This window comes from Furipterus horrens, unplaced genomic scaffold, assembly GCF_987537825.1.
Source record: "Furipterus horrens unplaced genomic scaffold, mFurHor1.1.pri manual_scaffold_4, whole genome shotgun sequence".
NCBI lineage: Eukaryota > Metazoa > Chordata > Mammalia > Chiroptera > Furipteridae > Furipterus > Furipterus horrens.
In genome coordinates, this window is record NW_028327174.1 from 53,402,298 (window position 1) to 53,424,719 (window position 22,422).

A 22,422-nucleotide genomic window follows, 5' to 3' on the forward strand; every position below is an offset into this window, starting at 1 on the left:
TAGATTGAACTCTTAAAAAGTTTTCCCTTATCAACTAAAAATGAATTGCAGTTCTTCCTAAAAAGCCAGTGTAATTGCTTAAATCTTTCCTTTTAGTTAGTAATTTTCAGAGTAAGGAATTGGTGTAAAAATTACCTCCAATGTGGCAAATTCGTTTTTTCGCTTTCTGTTTTTGAGTATCACTATAGATTTCCGAGGTCTTACCCTCTCTTTTCTCTGATGGATGTCCTCAGCCATCTCTTTTTCTCTTGTCTCCTTTATCCGCCGCGACTGCCAACTCTCTCCGCACTTAGGCCTGGACTTTTTAATAAACCCACTAGGGGCCACTAGTTTCTTCACTGCCCCCCTCCCCCTTGCTGCCGCTCTATCATAGGCTTCGCCATGTGCTACAAGCTGTTGTCTCGCTGGTACCGACGCTGTCCATGGAGCCGCTCTAGGCTATTGGGAGGCCGTCCGTATTGCGTGGGTAAGGTTTGGCCGACGCAGTCGCCTCGCCGGCCCCGGGGCGGTTAGCGCTTCCGGGGTCGGAGGGTGCGCGGGGTTGAAAGCGGGCCGCTCCGCCCCGTCCCCCTCCCAGACCAGCAGAGGCAGCAGCCGGAGCAGCCGCAGCCTGCGCCCTCTCCCGCCCGCCCGCCCTCCGCCCGCCCGCCCGCCCTCCGCCGCCCTCCACCCGCCCCGGGGTCTCTTTCCCCCTTCCTTCTCCTCCTCCTCCACCCCCCTTCCTCCTCCGCCCGCCCGCGGGGGCCCCCTCGCCTTCCCGCCCGCCCCTATTGTTCCGCCCCCGGCCTCCCGCCCTTCCCCTTCCCGCCCGCTCCCCTTTTCCCCTCAGTCGCCTCGCGCCTGCAGGTAAGCTTCAAAATTCTCTCTCTGCCCCCGGCTATAGCGCTAATTTCACTCTTGCCATCTTTCTTAGCGGGCTTCGGTCCTCGTCACGAGCCCCGACCTCGCGTAGTCTTGCGTGAGCGCCTACCCCCTCACTCTGCCTGCCCGGCTATTCACTCGAGGCCCTGGCTCCGGCGCGGCCTAGTAGGCCTCGCGCGAGGCCTTCCCCCCTCCCCCCGCCTTTTCCCGGTGACGGCTGCGCAGGAGTTATGGAGGGCGCGCGCGCAGTTGGGGTGGCGGCGGTGGATTTGTTGGTTGAGGGGGGTGGGGGGAGACGAATGGACGGCTTGCTGGCGGGGCGGGTGAGCGCGGCTCCCCGCGGGGGTCAGGCGCTGGCGCAGCCACGCGTAGAGGCACTGCTAGTCCAGCCCCTCCCCCTGGGTCGCAGCGCCCCCCCACGACCGAACCGGTTTTTTTTTTTTTCCTCTTAGTCGAGGGGGCGCGGGGGGGTGGGGACATTTTTAAGTGGAAAATGCTAGGATCACCGAGCAGAGGAGGGCTGTGGAGTTAAAGAAAGGGTAGACGGGCTCCCAGGACATTTCTCTCGGGGTAACAAATTTCGAAATTACAAAATGCCTGCCGATATAGTCCCAGACCGAGCTATTTATAGAAGGGGTAATGGACTGCAGGATTAACAGCTGGATTGCTGGGATTGTGTACACTTAACACTGACCTAGTCAGGAGAGAAATCTGACGGAATTTTTTTTTTTTTTTTTTTTTGATGATTTGGAGTTAGAAATGCACCTCTGTGTGTTATCTCAAGAAAGGGCTTCAAATAGGTTTTTTAGTTTTCTTGCCCTTTCAAAGTTAATTATTGTATTTGTAAAGTGTTTCCTATTACATTTGAGTGCGGGATAAGAAATTAAACTGTTACTTTGTTACCATAACTTATTAAAAAAAAAATCATTGTTACCTAACTGTCCCGTCTTTCTGTACCCCCATCAGCACGTCTGCCAGAAATTAATTATGAAAATGGGGGAGGAGTGTTTTGGGGCTGCAAAGCCCATCTTTTAAATAATCACTCTGGGGTAGCTATGGAGCAGCTTGCCTTATACAGAATGGTCTGGCAGCTACTTAAACACTTTCAGATATCTAGGGTAAGGGCTTTGTGGTAGAGCAAAGTTAAAGTTAGAATTGGTGGCTGGTTGTTGTGAAGGGAAAACTAGCTGTAAGAGAGCCACCACTGAGTTTTGAAGGGAGGGATACTAGAAATGTCACTGGAGAAACTGAACAACTTTGGAGAGAACCTTTTTAAAGGTGCCACCGTTAGGTCCTAAGGCAGTATTGTAGGCAAAGATACATATATCAAAAAAATTCTCTTCACATAATTGATGTTCTAAAACCAATGTTAAGAAATTGAGGATAGGTGAGGAAAGGGCCTCCTTGATAGGAAAGGCTTGTTGCTGCTGTTGCTTAAAACAACAATACACAATAAATTTTTATCAGTGCCAGCTTTATTTTGATTGTTTACTTTGGAAAAAAATTTCAGAAACTTGAATAAAGACTGAGAGAGGTAACAAAGGTTATAATAAACAGAGAAGCAAGGAAAACTTAAAAATCTGAGTGACTATCAACTTGGGTTGGCAGAAGGCTATAATTAATGAATATATTGAATCATTTCCTAGAAGGGAATATGGAACACCAGCATACATGGAGGGTCTTTCAGATAATAGCTTTTTCAGTGAGTTTGCGAATTTAAATCTTTTAAAAATTACTTTGTGTCATTTATCAACATTTAAAGTTCTAAAGAGATACATCTCAATTTCCTTACCAGTAAGAAAATTTACATGTGTCCTCTCTGGCTTTCATCCTGTGCTGCTCCCTAACAGGGAAGCAGAAGGTCATTTGCCCTCTTTGTAGCTGGTTAGTTTGAGGTTTGCCCTCATGATTTCCAGGTGTTTCTGTGTTCTGTTGAAGCTTAATTCTGCTGAAGGACAACTAGTGCACGTTCAGCAGTTCCCCGTAGAACCATTGCCAATTGAAGGAATCTTCCTCATCCTGAGAGTCAGCAGAAACCCGACCATTAATGAGAGATGACTGGAAAGTCGCTTTCCATATGATTTTAGCAGAACCTGAGCTGTTAATGCAGTTGTGCTGGATGTATATAAGCCTGTCAACTGATAGGCAGCCATTTAAGAGTCAGTTACAAAACATTGATAATGGTGAAAATAACAGAAATATTTTTCTTCTGTTGTTTTCTTTCTCTCATTTTGGTCATGTTTGCATTTTCAGTTTTTGGCTTTCATCCCCTCCCCCCCCCCCACCAGTGACCAAAGATTTGACCACTCAAAGTCCTGCTCCTCGGAACACTGCTCAACATGGACACCGGTGTGATTGAAGGTGGATTAAACGTCACACTCACCATCCGGCTACTTATGCATGGAAAGGTATGCACCAGCTTGGGAAATTGGGTCATAGTAACTGCTAGGGGAGGGGCCAGGAAGAGAGGGCAGTACCTTGGAGCTCATCAGATTAGCACTGTAGGGTGTCTGGCTTCAGCACTATTCTCTAGCAGTGTAGATGAGAATGATGGAAAAATGGACAGACTTCACTGGGAAGCTCCACTGAGCAGGAAGGGCTTAACTGGAAGTTAGAGCCAAAGACTGTCATACCTGGATGATAAGATTTTTTCTCATAGAGCTTGCTATATCTTGTGATAGGTAGATTTCCCCTGTCTAAATATTTTGGAAAATTGTAAGGGAGGATATGTTTGATATTTTAAAACATAATTTATATTGAACATGAAGATAACATTTACTCCTGTGTTATTATTTCTTTAAAATTCTTCGAGAATTCACAAACATTTTGAGCAAAAAAGAGAAGACTCCACTTCCCAATAATTCCCAATGATTCTTAGTTTTTCCATTACTTTGCACAATTAAAAATTCTTTTCATGGTGATAAACACTTCGAGTTCCCTCTTATTTGACACTAGTTTTCTCCATCACAGGAAGTTGGCAGTATCATCGGAAAGGTAAGGCAGTTTCACTTCAACTCTAATTACTATTTAGTCTGGTTTGAAATAGAAGTTTGAGCTCACTCTTGACTTTTTCTCTTACAGAAAGGAGAATCAGTTAAGAAGATGCGCGAGGAGGTGAGTTATGGGGGGGTGGGGACTGTTACCTTTGGAAGTTAAAAACTTCAAATATTCTGTTGAAGGAGAGATTAGAAGGGGGAAGGTCTTGAGAAGATAGTTATTTGTAATCACAAATAGTATACTGGGAAATGTAGTTCTGGCAAGTCTTAATTTCCTCAGTTCATTCAAGACTTACGGCAATTTCTGTAGTCTCTTTGAGGATAAACAGAACAGCGTTTGAAATGATGCTGGCGTTGCCTTGTATCAGGATTGTAAATAGGCAGCTCCTTGCCTTGTCTTATTTAGGAAGGTCTATATAGTCTGTGTATGCTCAGATCTTTTGTCTATTTAACTGCTTGGTCCTGTTTTCTTATCAGAGTGGTGCACGTATCAACATCTCAGAAGGGAATTGTCCTGAGAGAATTATCACTTTGGCTGGACCCACTAATGCCATCTTCAAAGCCTTTGCTATGATCATTGACAAACTGGAAGAGGTTTGTTGTTCTCTCTCATTCTACATTTTTAATTGCTTCTAGGTAGCTTAGCAATTTTCAGAAGGCTTTTTAAATTCAAGATAAGACTGAATTATAAAAATCTGTAGATGCTCTCCTTCAGCATCCTCAAAATTTGATCATTTATAGTTAAGAGAATAAGTCAACTTGAGTATTAGTTTACCAGGGGTTCACTGTAAAAAGTTTTGGAGGTGTTCCACTACTGCATTTGTAAACTTTATGTCCTCAACTCACAGTTGAGGGAACTAAATGTGATTTTGTTAGGGGCCCTGCTGAACACATAATGAGGCACCTCATGAATACAGATAGCTTCCAACCCTGGGTACAGTTAATTTAAAAAAAAAATCAATCTGATAATTTTATGTTGGAGCTGTACTTGGAGGCAATATGTTTTATAGGTTTTCTGTCTGAAGGAAAAGTTTGATTTCAGGCTTTTTGGCAGAAGGAACTTTTTTTGTTCACCAAGCCACCTCAACCTTCAGGTGCTGAGTTACCCATTGTCCTAGATCTTTTTTCAGTTTTCAGCAGTAATATTGCTGATCACTAATTGATACCACAGGCAGAGAGGAGCTTCTGGTTGCTGCTTAATGAGTCCTTGGATACTTGATGGTTGCTGAAATGTTATCCTTGCCAAGATCAGAAATGTTAACCTTTTGACCTGCAAGACCCTGCTAATCCAGAATTTAGGGCTTAAAAACCATTCAGAAAATTTACTGTTCACACTTGAACTGATTAAGAAACATGTCCTTGACTTTAGGTTTTGTTTAAGCAGTTTCCAAGTCTAGCTACTACATAGACAGTAAGCTGAGCATTGATATTTAAACTAGTTAATCTTTAGAAGGCTAAATTTAGGTTGAAACGATTAAATTTTGGGTGCAGCATATTTTAACGGGAGAGATTAAGGGCTTTGGAGCCAGTATTGTTTTTTAACTTCAAATCCACAGCTTTTTAGTTGTGGTTGGGGAAAGTACTCAGCCTTGATTTCATTATCTGTACAATGGTAGTATTAACAAGACATTAAAACATTGATATATAGAAGTATTGTACTTAATCTTTTTAGATTTCTTAAGAGGACATAATTGGTTATTTGAATTTAGGGTTGCGTTGTTTCATCTTTTAATATTTTATTTAACTTTGACTTCAGTCTTGTTTTCCTTTGACCAGTCAATTTTAATTTATAAAACTAGTAATTGTTTTTCTCCCCTTGCCAAGAACACCTTCACCAGGGTGAATAAACATATATAGGGTTAATTCTGAGGAAGTTTGTAGGCATTATCTTTTAAGAAATAGTTGTTTAGAAGGGGACATTTTTGGGCATTTGTTGATGGTGATCATGATACGTACAATATTTTTCTTATTAAGGGTAAGTGGTTCTGTTACTGCAGTTAATGGGTTCCCAGGGATCTGCTTAAAACTTGCTCTATTCTTGTGTTCTGACTAAATTCTTTTGTAGGACATCAGCAGCTCTATGACCAATAGCACAGCTGCCAGTAGACCTCCAGTCACCCTGAGACTGGTGGTCCCTGCTAGTCAGTGCGGCTCTCTCATTGGGAAAGGTGGTTGCAAGATCAAGGAAATACGAGAGGTTGGTAACTTCTGTGTTCCCTTTTGAAGTGAGCTGTATTCTAAATGTGGTTGCTTCTATTATCTCAGCATTTGTTGAGGTGAAGATTTTTATTAAAGTAACAATCCTAGAAGATCATAATTTGATCAATTATATTGGGATGAAAAGTATGCAAATTCCTTTTTTGTAATTTTTTTATAGTTCATACATTTAAAGAACGATAAATCAGACTGAAAAAGTAAACCAGAATTTCCAAGTTTTTCATGAGGCTGCATAATTCTTTTTCATGTCTAAAGAGTTTAGAATTTGATACATAATAGCATATTTTTTCCTTGGCCAAATTTCTAAATAACAGGGAGAGGGTGGGGGGAGACAGGAAGGTATATTAAGATGTAATGGTAGTCTTACTCTGTTTTAAATTGTGGAAGTTACATTGAATTATGGAAGTTTTTAACTATCTTGGAGTTACTGAATTTAATATTAGAATGAAATTTGAATGACTCCTAAAGGAAAATGAGTTTTTGGGAGCCTATTGTACATACCACAAGAACAGGGATTTCGATTTTGTTCATTGATGTATTTGTAGCCCCTAGCATGGTACCTGGAACACAGGATGGACTTAATTTAAGTATTTGATTAATAAGAATGAAAGGTGGGTGATATTTGTGGGGATTTTGTGTGGCCGAGTTAACATTAGCTGAGAGGGAACTGTCTAGAAGGACCTTTTTCTTTAGAGCAGGTTAAATTTAGGCTGTTATTCAGGCTTATTCTTGGCTTTGAGAGGCTATTTATAACTGTCATTAAACGGTCCTATTTGGAATAAGAGAAGAATGGAAAGGGAAGTTAAAAAAGGTAAGGTGGGAGGTAGGATAAGAGTTTGCTGAGCTTTATACTCTAAAGATGGCTATTGGAAGAACCTGGAAGAGTTAAGTATGAGCTGTTTTTCTCTGATTTTTAAATTTCTTTTTACTCCAGAGTACAGGGGCTCAGGTCCAGGTGGCAGGGGATATGCTCCCCAATTCAACTGAGCGGGCCATCACTATTGCTGGCATTCCGCAATCCATCATTGAGTGTGTGAAACAGATCTGTGTGGTCATGTTGGAGGTAAGCCCTCAGGCTCATGCTGAGAATGGGGAGGGGAGGGTGAATTCTAGGGGAGACTGACTATATTTAGTAAGACTAGAATTAGGTGAAGTTGTTATAAGTCCCCAGTGGGGGTGGGGAAGAGGTTCCCTGAGTTCATATTTTTGTTACCCCAAGCTTTGGCTTTTCTTATAGTCTGAATAAAAATAGAAGCTGCTAAGTAACAGTGATCTTTTGGATTATAGCAATTCTAGTGGGGTTGGTAGGGGAGGTTTCACTACTTGGACTGAGTGGACAAAAGATGTCTGGGTTCCTAAGAAGCTAAATTAAGTTGCCTTTTAAATTATAAAATTTTGGCTACATTCCACTTAAGACACATTTTTTAAATTTCTCTTTTTTTGTGGAAGTATTATATTCAAAGTGGTAGTTATGTAGAAAAAAATGTATCCATAGTGGTATTTATGAATGATTTACAAAGTCCTAGTATGTGCTACTTAATTAAAGCAAGAATAGCGAAATTGAGAAACATTAAACCTTTTTAGTGTTGTCATATGGAATTGGTCCCAAATTGGTGGCAAAGTAGGATTTCCAAGTAGAGTTTAGAAAAATATTGATAGAGCCTTTGAACTATTTATGGGCAGTGCCTATATTATCCTAGATGTAACGTTTGGGTGCTGTATTTCCTATTGGCTTCCTATTCAGGCCAAAATTCAGATCTAAAAGTCACCAACTAAAATGTACATATATGTACACATAGGGATTTTTCATGTTCATTAGACTTATTTGAAAACGTGGAAATAATGCCTAAATTATAGGAGAATCTGCCTTGAGATATAGTGTGAGCTGTGTAAATCCATGGACCATCTTAATACTTATATTAAAGGCAAGTAACTGCAGATGATTTCAGATGAGGTGTAGCCAAAGACAACGTTGGTAGGTGAGGGAATGGAAATAGTTTTTAATTTAACTGACCTGTGTGAGCTTAAGCCACACAGCTGAAGCAGCTTTGAAACCTTATCTCTTTTTGTTTTTTTCCCCTCTGACTCTCTCCCAGTCCCCCCCGAAGGGCGTGACCATCCCGTACCGGCCCAAGCCGTCCAGTTCTCCAGTCATCTTTGCAGGTGGTCAGGTAAGAAAATTCTTATTGCCTGGCTAGATATGAACAAGGATTATATTTGAAATGTTGACTTTGCCAGCAGTACATCAGGCCACTGCATGCTTGCTGAAACCTCTACTCTGGTCATAGTTTGACCTGCTTTTAGTTTTATTTATTTTTTGTACTGGAGAAAGCTACGAATGCCAATTCCTTATTTAATTTTTAGCAGGCAATGGGAGTTTTGTAGGCACTCGAAGAGGTAATTTACTAGGTGATTTATTTAAGGTGGGTTGGCTTAGAGGAAAGGGTTAAATTGCCTTGGTGTCACTATTCTCCCTACCTCCACCCCATCCATGTTTTTTTTTTTTTTTTTTTAATGTGTGGAGTATTCTTTAGAGGTCTGAATAAAGGTAGCAAAGAGTTGGGCCTCTGAAGGAGATTCTGGATGGTGGTCTCAAAATTGGAGTTCCAGAACTTGAGTGTCCTACAAACTTCCCTTCCCTTCACCTCACCTCCCCTACTCCTACCCCTTCACTCCCAAACTCCAGTGTGTTGTCCCCCAGGCTCTTAACCTCATAAACACTGGTTTGAACCCACATGGCATAACAAATCAGGTGGGGTAAGGGTTCAGTGTGCAAGAGTAGGAGGAGGAGAGCATGTTGGGCAGTGGTGCTGTGACCTTTGGGGTTTGAGTAAGAATACCAAAGGACACCCCCTCGGGCTCTCCTTTATCCACTTAAACTCTTGATCCTTGGCATATGGTTTATTATGAAGCTAGATTTTTATGAAAAGAGCACTGATCACCATGGTAGTTTTATGCTTTGTGGTTAGTATTTGAGAAGTAAGTCAGTTTTTAGGATATTGGGTTCAGGTTTGAATAGTGATCTTTATTTTGATAGCTGCCTAAACAAGTGTATTACTTAAAATTCCCTTTTTCTAGATAGGGCTATCCTGTTTACAAGCAGTTTTTTAGTCCCATCTTGTACTTGAACTGGGAAAGCATAAACTTGAAGTCTGTCTCATTCACGTTGTGTTGAGTTGGCATAAAACTGAACCAGTTTGGGGGGACTTAAGTTTGTCATGTAGTTCTGGGAGTTTTCACAAGAAGTTAATCAGGTCAGAGTGTTACTTGAAACACTTTTTAACACTAGCCTTGTGCAAACTTGTTTGATCAAAGGACTTTCAGTCAGTCTGGTTAGGGGTAGGATAAGCAAAGGCCCAGCCAGAGTCAGTGTAGCAAGGCTTAGCTTTAGGAGTTTTTTTTCCTTCTCCCCAGGAACTCCAGGTTCCTGCTCTTCTGGATTCTTCTACTCCCCATGGGGATTATAAACAGTCCCGTGATGGGTGACAGCAATCCTTCCTATTTACAATTCTTCATTTCCCTCCCCTCCCCCCCCCACCTCCCCATTCTTACCTCTTTGCTTCCCTCCCCTTCCGCCCCTTTATACAGTTGGCCATCCTCTAAAAGCTTGCAGCTTCTTCCATGAGTGGCCCTGTCATGGATTATTCCCATGAGCCTTTTTAAATGGACCAGTTCATGCAATGTCCAGATGGACCTGTGTCTTTTGTTCCTTTGTGATAAAGTGGGCTCTATAGGGGTTCAACTTAATCCCACACTGACCAGGAGCTGGCATCAGCTCTGTTGCCCTACCCCTTTATTCTTACTGAAAATAGCCCAATCGTGCAGTGTGAAATCTGCCTTTAGGTAACTTTTTTTTAATTGACTGATTGCAGCTCGTTTCAAATTGTGTTGTGAGCTACTTTTTAAAGGAAAAGAAAAATTAAACAACTTTTTTTGTGTGAATTTCATGCTGGTGACAAGGTGCCGGATTGACAGCCCTGGAGACTGAAATCCTCTATTTATCCACAGGACAGGTACAGCACAGGCAGCGACAGTGCGAGCTTTCCCCACACCACCCCGTCCATGTGCCTCAACCCTGACCTGGAGGGACCACCTCTAGAGGTGAGAGGGGATGTTCAGTCTCCAAGGCTCACTCAATCCTTCCGCCTCAGCCGAGACTGCCAACACGCGGGGGGCCAGTGGCGCTGGTGATTTTTGTGCTGTGGACACCACCTGTCCACGGGGACCTGGACTGACCCCCCCCCACACCTCATTTCACACAGGCCGCGTAGCCCACCAGATGGTAACACCAACTCTCCTTTTTTTTCTTTTTGTTCAACCCCTCTTCCTTGTCTCCCACTCCTCCCCCATTTTCACCTTCCCACCCCCACCTGGGTGCACTTTTGTGGGTACTGGCCACTGGTGTGAGAAGCCTCACATCCTTTTAGCCAGCCACTCCTTCCTTCCCTGCTTTTCCTGCTCCTCCTTGTCCCGCACCCCATTGCCCTGGAGACCCAGCTCCCTTTTCGGAGGTTATGGTGTTGGGGGAGGAGGGTGTAGTGGGAGCTGCAAGTGTCTCTTATGGAGGGGAGGTGGGAGAAGGCAGGATTTAGAACACTGAATTTTTTGTGTGTGTGTTCTGTTGTCAGCTCCCTAGTACTTAGGGACTCAGCTAGCTTCCAGTGCTTCTAAGGTCTTTAGGTAGATGTAGAGGCAAATAAGATAGGGAAAGGGAAGTATTTCAAAACATGCCATGTAGGTTTGTGCAAACACATCACTCACATCACCATGATTGGTAGGGTTGGGGTGGTTGAGGGAAGAGAACATTTTTCTCCTAAGCTGTCTTGTACACAGGGAGAAATAAGGGGGCTTGGTCAGTCGAGGCATTGCTTAATCCCACTTCCTACATTTTCATTAAGAAACCGATGTGTGTTTTGCCTTTGATTGCAGGGACCATGACTCCCTTCATAAGCTTCCCAAAATAATTCATCATATCTAGGGTTCAAAGAAGGCCAATTCTGGTCTGACTGTATTTGTGAGATAGCATTTACTGCCTCAATCCGTAGCCTCCCCATTCTGTAGTTCAATTCTGGCTTCCTGGCTAGTTGAAATCTGTCTTTTTCTCCCCACTGGGTGGCTGTCCGTGATTGGTTTTTAATAGGAACTGTTTTCCTCCTTTTGTAGGCCTATACCATTCAAGGACAGTATGCCATTCCACAGCCAGATGTAAGTTTTGTTTTCACTTCTTGTTTTGAAAAGCTCCCTCTCCCATCCAAAATTGTTTCACTCCTTTCTTCCATGCAGGCAGAAATGAGTTGGGTCTTAAAGCTATTGCAATATTAAGTTGTTTTCTTCACAAGATGAATCTCACATTTCAGCCCTTAAATAATCTTTAATCAGGGCATGGTAGCACTGTGTATGTCTTTTGACATTTAATCCCTGGAAATTATAACCTGGAAAACAATTAGGTCCTGCTTTCCCCCATGTTCCATATTACTCTGTCTAAAAGAGAAATGTTCCATGGTATTCTGTCATTTATTTCCGGGCATAATTTAAATTGACAGTGGACTGTGCATTTCTGAATGGAGTCTTTTCCGTGGGGGGAGTGGGAGGTGGGTTTGCCTTTGGGTATTTCTCATTTTGAGGTGATAATTTTAAGAACACCTGGAGGGGTGGGAGAAAGAGGCTTATTTACACAGGGAAGAATAGAAAGGAATATTTGAGTATTCAACTCAATAAAACCTTCCTTGCCACTAAAAACTCATTTAAATAAGTGTTGGTGTTCAGACTTTGTTAAAGGGCATTTCTTTCTGCACTTTTCCTCTGTCCTTACTAATCCTTTCAGATGCTGAGCATTAGACGAGGGAAGGTGACTTTGGCTCTTGGTTAGTGGTGTAGGCCCCAGGAAGGAAAGTATACTTGGAGAGGGATTAATTTCCAATACCAAGACAGTTTATATAGATGAAGGAAAATAGCTGTAGAAACTAGTAGTGGGGGAGGGGCTAAAACCCAGTTCGGTTTCATGCTAATCTCTCTCCTTCTTGCAGTCTCCTTGCTCCCTCATCTCCTTCCCTTCTCCCAGTACTGACAGAACCCTGCATGGTGTGTTTTCCCTAGCACCACTGCACAGTTTGTTTACCTAGCCTGTCTGTGCTTGTCCCTGAGGCAACTTCTGTAATGGCTGCAAACACCTTCATTAAATAGCCCATGAGGGGATGGTTCTTGAGCTGGTGCTGCTGCTTTTCTTTTCACACATCCAGAATGCATTCATTCTCTTGTACTGATACCCGTTCTAACCCTTCATATTCTGCCCCTCCCCAGAATTGTGATAGAAGCCCTGTTCTTATTACCCTCTGTTGTAGTTTGAGTAGTAGAGTCAACTTTGGGGATCAGGAGCTCTGCATTTTCGAATTTGAATATGCTTGAGCCCTGGCTCTGGTACTCTTCTAATGCCAGCCTCTCCTGTTTCCTCCCTGCAGTTGACCAAGCTGCACCAGTTGGCAATGCAACAGTCTCATTTTCCCATGACGCATGGCAACACCGGATTCAGTGGTATGGATACCTCAGTGTTTATTTCTGTAAGGTGTAGTGCGAGACAGAGGCCAGCCCCAAGGTCTCAGTTTGACATCTGTTTAAGACAGACTTCGTTACCCAGCATCCTGCTGGTTTAAACTTGCCTATCTTCTGTGGCTAAACTGAAGGAGGTAACGTGTTTAACTTGGTTTTCATTTGGGGTGAGTTATTCTTTAAAAAAGGGGGCCCTGGAAGTTTTGGGTTGAGGTCTGGGGATGCTTATCAGGCAAAGGGTAGGCTGACATTTCTTGTGTCCTTAACTGCTGCCCCTTTGATCTGATTGGCACCCCCTTTCTCTCCACCAGCTTTCACAGACCTGGGTAGAGAGAGACCATTTATGCCAAATTGTATAGTGTTTTTTTGTTTTCGTTATGTTTTGTTTTGGGATTTTTTTATATATATATAAGGAATAACTTGTCCGATAGGGTTAGGATGAGACCACCAAACTCATTTTCACTTGTATCTTAACAGGCATTGAATCCAGCTCTCCAGAGGTGAAAGGCTATTGGGGTAATGATAAAAAAAAAAAAAAAATCTGTAGTATTCTACTGTTATATTAATAAACTGGTGGGAGTCTTGTTTCACTGCCCATGACATACCAGCAACATGCACATGGCAGAAATAAGCTGAGAGAGCAAAAGGGTGGGGGCCTGGTGCCCTTGAGGGTCCCTTGGTGGATCTGGCCAACCCCCTTCTAAACGTGTTGAATTTAACAGCCACAGCTGAGAGCAGGACTAGCCTTGGTTGTTAGCTAGCTGCCCTGGTCCAGTCCAGGTGCCATTATAGAAGGTATGGGTGTTTGCTGATCAGATTTTTTTTTTCTTTTTCTTTGGAAAATAATAAAAGCCAGAACAAATTAATGAGCAGTTGAGCAAAAGACAGGGAATAAATATAGAAAAATGAACTTTTCTCACCTGACTGCCATTTCATTCTCTCTGACCTTCAAGTGTAGGTTAGGATAGTGTGTGGTGAGGGGAGGTGTGTGTGTGGGGGGGGGGGGCAGGCACTGTTAATCTGATACAAGTATATTTAAAGCTACTCTGCATGTGTGCCAAGAGTCCGTGGTACCCAATAACAGGCAAGATATTGGCACTGGTGCTAGTGAGCATCAGGTGAGATAAAATTGGAACACAACAGCAGGGAATTTTAAGCAGAAAAGGGGAGACGTGCAGAAGGGCTTGGTTAGATTTTGGTCCTGCTTAAGGATATCACAGTCCCTTCCCCCTTGCTTCCATTCCCTTATATACTAATGGGCTGGGCTTTACAGGAAATGGCATGAAATCAGCTCTTCTGAATATACAGAGGAACCTTTCCAGCATTATTTCTACACCCCTCTGCCCCTCTTTACTCCTTGGAGGCTTTCAAGTTAGTGTTGAATCCCAACAGCCAATGCTGGGTTTCCAGTGTTTCCTTCTGTTAGATTACTATGTGCAAATCAGTTGGGGTTTGAATGCTGTGCATTGAACTTCCTTGCTGTCTTCTGTCTTTTAGCAGGTTTGGATGCATCTGCTCAGACTACTTCTCATGAACTCACCATTCCAAATGATGTAAGTATATTTAGTTGGGTTGCATTGGACGGAACTTCAAGAATTGTTTTTAAAGAATAGAGGTCTTAGCAGTTTTAAGGCCTAGAGAAAGAAAATTGAGGATTTAGATAGCAAATTAAAAGTTTTAAAGTATCTGACTCCTGAATAAACATCAATGGGGACATTTGGTAAAATTGTTGAATATTCATGAGGCTGAAATAACTTTTGTCTCAAGTAGAAATTCCTGTTTGCATTTGTTTTTTTAAATTATTGTTCTATTACAATTGTCTCATTTTTCCGCATTGCTCTCCTGTCTTGCCCAGCCACCCCGCCCCAGAATTTGTTTCTTGTAGAATATAAAGCTTTAGGCCGAAAGCAGTGGTCTTTGGAGGTTGTATCTGTGCTCTTCAGTGTGGTACACACTTAACTAAATGTGGCTATTTAAGAATAATAAACTCAATTTCTCAATCTCACTAGTCACCACGCTTGATGTATTCAATAATCACATCTTATTAGTATCTGTAGTACTGGACAGTACAAATATAAACCAATTTTTTACTTTTTATCAAGGCAAAAAGCATTAGAAATTAGCTAGAATTCTTGTTAGTATAGTAAAGGTGGTGATCATGGCAGGATGAAAAACCAAACTTTCCCTTGATTCCTAGGTTTATGATGATAAATTAGGTTTGTTATCATCTTGGCTCTGTCTTATTTGTCTTCAGATTTACTCTCTAAGAATAAACTAATGCTCCTAGGAGTCAGTCGGCTCAGTTGGCTCTGATATGTAGTGGTCAGACAAGAGTTGAAAGCAATCTATCACTAATCAGGAGTATATGAGTAGAGTGTGTAGGATGCAGATTGTAGTAGTTTTCATTGTCTTGTTCAGGGATCCAAGCTACAGAAGGTTGGAGGGGTGGGATGGAATTCTTTGACCTAGCCATGCTGTTGTTAATTAGGCATGCATTCTTGTTTTCTCCCTAAAGTTGATTGGCTGCATAATCGGGCGTCAAGGCGCCAAAATCAATGAGATCCGTCAGATGTCTGGGGCGCAGATCAAAATTGCGAACCCAGTGGAAGGATCTACTGATAGGCAGGTTACCATCACTGGATCTGCTGCCAGCATTAGCCTGGCTCAATATCTAATCAATGTCAGGTAAGGTTTCCCTACTTTTTTTGCCTTACTGATATCAACACACAAGTAATGTGTGTGTTGGGGAAAGCTAAAATGTATTATTAAATGTGGGATTACTTGGGTAATGGGAGTGGGTGGGGATCAATGGAGATGGGAGAAATTTAAGTCTAGTCCTATTTTCATCCATCTTTAGAAAAAGTAACCAGGTTATAGTAAGTTTGCATGGCTTGCAGGAGGGAGAATAGAATGCTTGACTCTGACTTTTGATGGTTTTGGGTGTGCAAACAAAGGTTGGGGAGCTTGTCTTCAGTACTAGGTCAGGTACTCCGGCTAGTCACCCATACTGAGAACCAAATATGGATCTCTTGCTGTACATGTCTGTCATATAGACCAATATTTCTCTCACTGATCGGGTTTAGGCTCCAATGTGCCCTTAATTGAAATAAGGATAATGAAGTAATGTGACAGCAAGGCAGTTTCTTGTAGGTAGCCATTACCCTTTATTCTGAAAATGTCCGATTTTTCTCAAAGTGCAAGTGTGTTTCATTTTTTGGAGCTTGTGGGGAAGGGGAGGCACAGGTTTTGAGTGTTTCAGAGATGCCTAGTGTGTTACCCCTTTTATTCCCCCACCATTGCATCCAATAATGACTTCCTGAGGTTTTATTTTACTTATCCAAAGCCAGCTATTGTTACTAAATGCAATGATTGTAGCAGGACTATTCACAGTCCAATGGACATCCTATAAGGCATTTAAAAAATATTTCTTGCCTTGAGCATAAGTGCTTAAGCCAAATTCTCGTTGCTTACTAATATTTTAAACCAATGTTAGCCCATTTTCCAAGGAGCTTACCTATCATCCTTTTTACGTAGCTTTTGTCTAGTTATTTACCACTGTAACTATTTGGTCTCTTTTGAGTTCCTGAATCCTAGTGCAAGGGAAAGGAATTCATAAGAGTGTAGTTAAGAATTTATCAGTTTCCCGGTAGTGATTCATTCAGACTTTTTTCCCTGAAGTATTTTTATGCCTGGAGGTATTTACTAATCTTTATGTAGAAAACTTTTCTGTTTGAATCTTTTTTCTTTTAACTACCAAGGACATCAAATTCTTAATGTTCAGAATGAAGAGCTTTTCACAGAAGCTGTTTACAAAGATTTTGTCTTCTTGTTTCTAGTTGGGAGTTGTTAAGTGGCAGGAATCATGTTCTTGGAAGCTGAAAATTATTTTCTTCCTAGATAGGCATGCCTTGAATAGTCAGATAGTGTTTAAATGTAACCTGCTTGCCTGACCGCCCGCCCACACCCAATATTAAATCAGTGGCTACATTGTAAAGAAGCAGGACTTCATCACCTGAGTTTCCTGATTTAGTCACTCTTCATGATCATCTTATTTATTGAAACTGTCCAGGCTATGGATTTGGGTTAAAACTTCTTGAAGCTTCATTTAACATCAAAGTTTACTCTTTGCTTTCTCATCTTGACCTAGTTTGAATGCAAAATAACAAACTGGTTTTATTATTAATACAGTACTAAGCAAGAAAGGTTTCTGTGCTTTCAGTACCAGACTAAGCATTTGTGCCCTGATTTTGGCAGTCTTGAGTTTCTTTTTTATCCTCTCCTTTATGGATTGCTGTTGGCCTGGATTTATGTAAACAAAATGGAGACTTAAGAGAGCCTACTTGCCCTTGAAGAATTCATCTTGTAGGGTGGGTTGTCCAGATTTTATCAGGTACCTGCAGGTTGTTATTGTTATTTCAAGCTATTTTAGGAATAGAAGCAATATATTTACTTTTTGAACATAAAATTTTTGGCAGTGCTTGAGTTTCTTCAGTTCTGTAAGGATTGTGTTACAAGTATGTTCAGTCACAAAACAAAGCTTTTTTTCCTCACCACCACCTCTCGAGGGAAATGAAGCTTCCCTAGTTCTTATCTACACTTTTGTCCTCGGGGGTTTTTCTTTGAAAATGCTACATTCTTTGAAGTTTTAGATTAGTTAGTGAGCTACTTTAGTCTCTTTCCCCTGTCCATCCTAGTGTATTGATTAGATTGCTGAGGTGATGGAAGCAGATTTGGATATTAATTACAGAAAAATTTAATTGTGGGTTAATATCCCAAAACTTCAGAAGTGATTGGTGGGTGAAACATTTGTTCCTTGTTTGGAGATTGAGTGCTTTCATTTTCTAGTTGAAACCATTCCTTTCTGACCTCTGGGTTGGATCAGTGTGTCATACATGAAAGTGTGTGTAGTGTTTCTTTTCTCAGTCTGTCATCTTTTTCTTTACCATAGCAGTTTTAAATAGCACTGTGGAATGAAATTTGGCAAGTATACATTTAGAGGGTGGGATATAAACTAAAAGACAGCTTGTCACAAGTTAGTATTAGGTTTTCCTAATGACAACCAGAGGCACTTAACTGATAACTGAAGCGGTTTTTGTCCTGTACTTTTTTCCCTTTTGTGGTCTTCCCTTCCACCCACCCTTTTTTTTTTTTTCCTCTTTTCCTCTGTTACAGTTTAGAAAACGCTAAACCCTCCTCCCAGGCAGCCTCCGTCACGATCCCTGATCACCTCAGCATCAACCTCTCTCAACCCTCCACCCCTTCTTCTTCTTCTTCCTCCTCCACCACCACCCCCTCGCTCGCCACAGCGGGGACCTCCGACGCACCCTCCAGCCTCCCCAACCCTCTTCCGACCGCCCCTTGTGTCTCCAGTCTGCTTGGCATGAAACCCATCCCTCTCCTGGCTCTAAATGTTGTGTCTGCTGCTAAGGGTACCGGGGCTTCAGCTACCACCACCACCACCACCTCCGCCGTGCCATGCGTAACTAACAAACTGAAAGGCGAGAAACAGAGATTCTCCCCCTACTGATTGCATATTTTGAGGCACTCCCTCAAGTAAATCTTGATTCATTTTGTTTTCCTTTGTTAACATTGGTGAGAACCAAACAATTGTGAGCTTGTGACATTTCCTTTTTACTATTGGGGGATAACAAGGTGGGGGTGGGGGCAATGATAACGTTGTTTAGATTTAGGCCATTTCAGCTGAGTGCCTGTTTCAGAGTCTGACTTGTTGAATATTTTATCTAGACCCACAGTTCTTGCTTTTTCTTATTCTGTTACTTTTTTGTAGCTTTATTCTGCCTTGCAATATAACAATGTGTTAGGTTCTGTGTTAATGAATAAAAGCTTCTCCATTAACCTTTTTTTTTTTTTTTTAAATTATTTAATGGTTAAGTTATCAGCTGGCCTTGGCCAGATTTGTGTTTCTAGATGTAATAAAGTTGCCACAGTAAGAACTTTAGTTGACTGTGTGCTGTGAAGGGTAAAAGGGTGGGAACTTTTGACCAGTAGCTTCTTGACTAGGGAGTCTATAAAACTGACTGGACCTCTATATCCCTGGTTAATTTTTAGTCCTTTGTCATTCCCCACAAAGGGTGATGTGCCTGTCACAGGTTAAATCCCGAGGGTCTTCTGTAATAGTCAAGAAGCTTCTTTAGTGAAGAATAGTTTCTCTGGCTTTCCACCTGCCTTACTTTGCCAACAACAGCAAGTAATAGCAGGGTCCATCCCCTGCTTGTTTTTTTCTGGGGAGTGGTTACTGTGAGGACCTTTTATAGGGCATACATACATACAAAGAAGTTACTTCTTTATCCAGAACAGGGAAGCAAGTTGGGAAAAGTCTCAAAGTTTGCCACCTTGTCTGCATTACCCTGAACTAGCGTTACTCCTTTTCCCTGTCAATGGGTAAATCTTTAACAGCCAACCTTGTGTGTGACATCACCCAAAATTTGACAGGATTATGTCTAGTCATCCTAAATTAATCCTGATTTACTCTAGACTAAATCCCATTATCCTTCTATTTTTTTGTTTACCTTTCTGTCTTCCCCACCAACCCTCTATTTACCATCAGTAGAAAATTACAGGCTTAGATTTGGAAGGAACCACCAATCCACTCATTAGATTTAAAAAAAAATTGAGGCCCTAGGAAAATGTAAATTTGCAAATCACATGGATGACTAGTGAGGACTAACAACTCAAAGTGTACTTAATTTCCCTTAAGACTTATCCTAAGACCTTCATAAAAGGGTAGAAACGCTGTAGGTATAATGGGAAATGGCATCTGGTAGTCTTCCATTCAATTAAAATACATATTGCCAGGGTAATGAAAATATTAAGGCTTTTCCCAAAGCATTAGAGAACCCACTACAGAGGTTTTTTTCCTGATGGCTTTTTCCCACATTCCCTTTGGTTTATAGTGTTAAGAAAAACTTAGTTGCTCCATGAGTATTGTAGTATATTATGGTATTGTGGCCCCTCAAACCCAGATTGGGCCTATGAGTTAAGTTTTACATGTTCCAAGTCTATACGTGGAGGACTAGAGGGGCAAATTTTTGTTGATTATCTAGATAAGACGTTCCTTGTTAGTTGCTAGCTGCTCCTTTATCATGTAGTCCAGCTCTCCCTTAGGTAAGCTCTTTTTGTAGTTTGGACTTAATCTTGCTGATATCCTCTTCCCCCAGAGACTTGGTTATTTTTCTTGTTCTTGATGAGAAGGCCTCTTTATGTAATGAATTCTCCCTAAAAAAGGATTGCTGGGAATGAATCGAGATGTTAAAGGGCTGACTACCATCACCAGGAGTCCACAACACAATATATCTGGTTGGGTTTTCTTGTCTCTTTTATACTTGCCTCCCTCTTTCAATCTCTGGTATGTTCGTGCATAAATTCTGGACAGTTCTTTCTAAGCTCTTTTTGGTGCCAAAGTGCCACCACCTTCTTGCATTAACTTAATTTTTTAGGCCCTAGATCTAAATGTTCACAGCAGTTCCTTTGTTGAACCTTCAGTTCCCCCTTAAGCTCTTTTATTCAGGGCCTGTTTACATTACCCTAGATTATCCCATTTTGTTGTTGGCAAGAATATCTTCTTTAAGAACAAAATATTCCCCTTTATGTCGATGTGGAAATACCATTTCTGACATAAAATTAGTTTGTAGTTGAAAGACCCATCTATTTCTTGGCCTTTGTCTTCCTTCCCCCTTCCGGCCAACTTTTGTTTTTCACTGTTGTGGAAGAAATACAGATAGGGAAGTGTTCGTGCTCTCTTGACAACAAACCACAAAAAGGTTATGCCAGTCATTAAAAGTCTTTTTGAAATAAATTTATGAAGTGAAACTTCAGTGGTAACACGTTTAGTTCTATTCAAAGTATAAACTGTCTTGCTGGCTACCTAATATCAGTGAAGCAAGCCCAAAGGCCTATGTACCTTTACTTCAAAGCCCAAAATTGGATTCTGGGGCTTCACACGATGTATTTGAAACAAAGGCATTGTAGCCAGATACGTTTGTATGGTGGATATGTCGTAGGACCACAGATTTGGGAGTGTCTATACAGTAAGCTAAGGAGTTATTGAAACATTATTTTGGCTTTCACTTTTAAGTCCTGATAGTTAGGCTTAAAAACTAGGTTGAGTATAATTCTTGATCCATACTTATTATAATTGCTGCTCCCTCTTTGACATCCCTTAGCATTTAAAATGGCATTATCTCTTAATAATTAATTAGTAATAGCCTTCACATTGATTGAGAAACTCAGGACTGTTATAAAGGTCCTGCCCCCACCCCAATTATAAGAGAAAGTTTCTTTAGAAATTTACAGAAGTAGAAAAAGTGAGCCAGCTCAACTGCCTAAGCTCAGGAAACAAGTTACAGAAATAAAAGAAGAGCCCTTGGGGCTTAGGAGAGAGAGGGGTAAAGGGGGTCGACCGCAGGTGAGTTCCTCAGAGGGGAGAGTACCCCTCCACCCCCCCCCCTTTTTTTTTAAGGCTGTCTCAGCATTAACCTGGTGAGGCTACTTTTTAGATAAATGTTTTCTAAACTATTCTGTCAGTATTTTAGAGAAGTGGAAATAAGCTCAACAGTAAAGAAACGTTTCTGCCCTGGCTGGTGTGGCTCAGTTGGTGGTTGTAGCATCCTCCAGTAAATGAAAGTTGGTGGGGTTCAATTCCTGGTTGGGGCACATGCCTAGGTTGCAGGTTCAATTCCCAATCTGGGCACATACGGGAGGCAACCAGGAGGCAGCTGGTGGATGCTTATCTCTTGCATAGATGTTTCCCTTTCTTCCATCCTCTCTCAAAGAAATGAAAAATTTTTCTCAGGTGATTAAGAAAAACATTGCTTCTGTATTTTATGATTGTGACAGGACACTTGACTGTGTGGTGTATTTTCATAGAAACATTGATTTGTCATTCCACTTATTTATGCATTCATTGGTTGATTCTTGTATGTTGCTTGATCAGGGATTGAACCCAGAACCTTGCCCTTGACCAACTGAGCTACCTGGCCAGGGCCATAGGTGTTTAACATCTCCCACAGAGGTTCAGAAGAGCAGTTTAAGGGATGCCCCCAATTGGTAGCCAAGGTCCTCAGTTTGCTTTGGTTCTGAGATAATTTGCCCTCATGAAGCTTGGGATTGCAGAGGGTTACAGGCACACAGTACTGGTTAACCGAAGAAGTCTTAAAAATGTTACCCCTGATACTGAAACATGTTTCACATAAACTTCACAATTCACCAACCAGGTTGAAAGTTTTAGCGGTGAGGTGCAACCAGGCATTCAAGAAAACTAACTTTGAGTTCTTATTTTGTGTTACAGGCTTTCTTCGGAGACGGGTGGCATGGGGAGCAGCTAGAACAATGCAGATTCATCCATAATCCCTTTCTGCTGTTCACCACCACCCATGATCCATCTGTGTAGTTTCTGAACAGTCAGCGATTCCAGGTTTTAAATAGTTTGTAAATTTTCAGTTTCTACACACTATCATCCACTCGTGATTTTTTAATTAAAGCGTTTTAATTCCTTTCTATGTTCAGCTGTTAATGCTGAGATCCATATTTAGTTTTATAAGCTTTTCCCTGTTGGGTTTTTTTTGTTGTTGTTGTGTTTTTTCTTTTTTTCTCTTTTTTTTTTTTTTTGGCTCATGAAATTTTATTTGTCATGGAAATGTAAGAGTGGAATATTAATACATTTCAGTTTAGTTCTGTAATGTCAGGAATTTTTCAAAAAAAAAATTAAAAGATGGACTGGAGCTTTTTCTTTGTGAATAGAAACTGGATGCCACAGTGATTCATGTGGGTTTTATTCCTGTTG

The 22,422-nt window shown here is 41.5% G+C and overlaps 1 protein-coding gene across 20 annotated transcripts; it reads left to right on the forward strand.

The window, feature by feature from the left end:
• The first annotated feature begins 763 nt into the window (after positions 1-763).
• PCBP2 (poly(rC) binding protein 2) lies at positions 764-22,138 on the forward strand. Of its 20 annotated transcripts, XM_090273285.1 has the most exons (16): positions 764-846; positions 3,150-3,269; positions 3,832-3,855; positions 3,943-3,975; positions 4,335-4,451; positions 5,923-6,054; positions 7,009-7,136; positions 8,158-8,245; positions 10,083-10,175; positions 11,238-11,279; positions 12,533-12,605; positions 13,098-13,136; positions 14,118-14,173; positions 15,136-15,305; positions 17,793-18,118; positions 21,928-22,138. In XM_090273285.1, exons 2-16 carry the CDS (start codon positions 3,201-3,203, stop codon positions 21,984-21,986), a joined length of 1,449 nt encoding a protein of 482 aa, XP_090129411.1. In that variant the 5' UTR covers positions 764-846; positions 3,150-3,200; the 3' UTR covers positions 21,987-22,138. The 20 variants fall into 20 exon arrangements, with proteins under 20 accessions (XP_090129411.1, XP_090129393.1, XP_090129391.1 ...); XM_090273267.1 differs by lacking the exon at positions 21,928-22,138 and having other exon boundaries at positions 7,009-7,137; positions 8,171-8,245; positions 17,793-18,491; XM_090273265.1 differs by lacking the exon at positions 21,928-22,138 and having other exon boundaries at positions 17,793-18,491.
• Positions 22,139-22,422: the final 284 nt, after the last annotated feature.

Excerpts from the sequence above, each read along its gene's own strand:
- PCBP2 (XM_090273285.1), top strand. The coding sequence starts at position 3,201 with ATGGACACCGGTGTGATTGAAGGTGGATTAAACGTCACACTCACCATC. Across the intron at positions 11,280-12,532 it reads ATGCCATTCCACAGCCAGAT|TTGACCAAGCTGCACCAGTT; the intron begins GTAAGTTTTGTT and ends TCCTCCCTGCAG. Across the intron at positions 13,137-14,117 it reads AGAGGTGAAAGGCTATTGGG|CAGGTTTGGATGCATCTGCT; the intron begins GTAATGATAAAA and ends TCTGTCTTTTAG.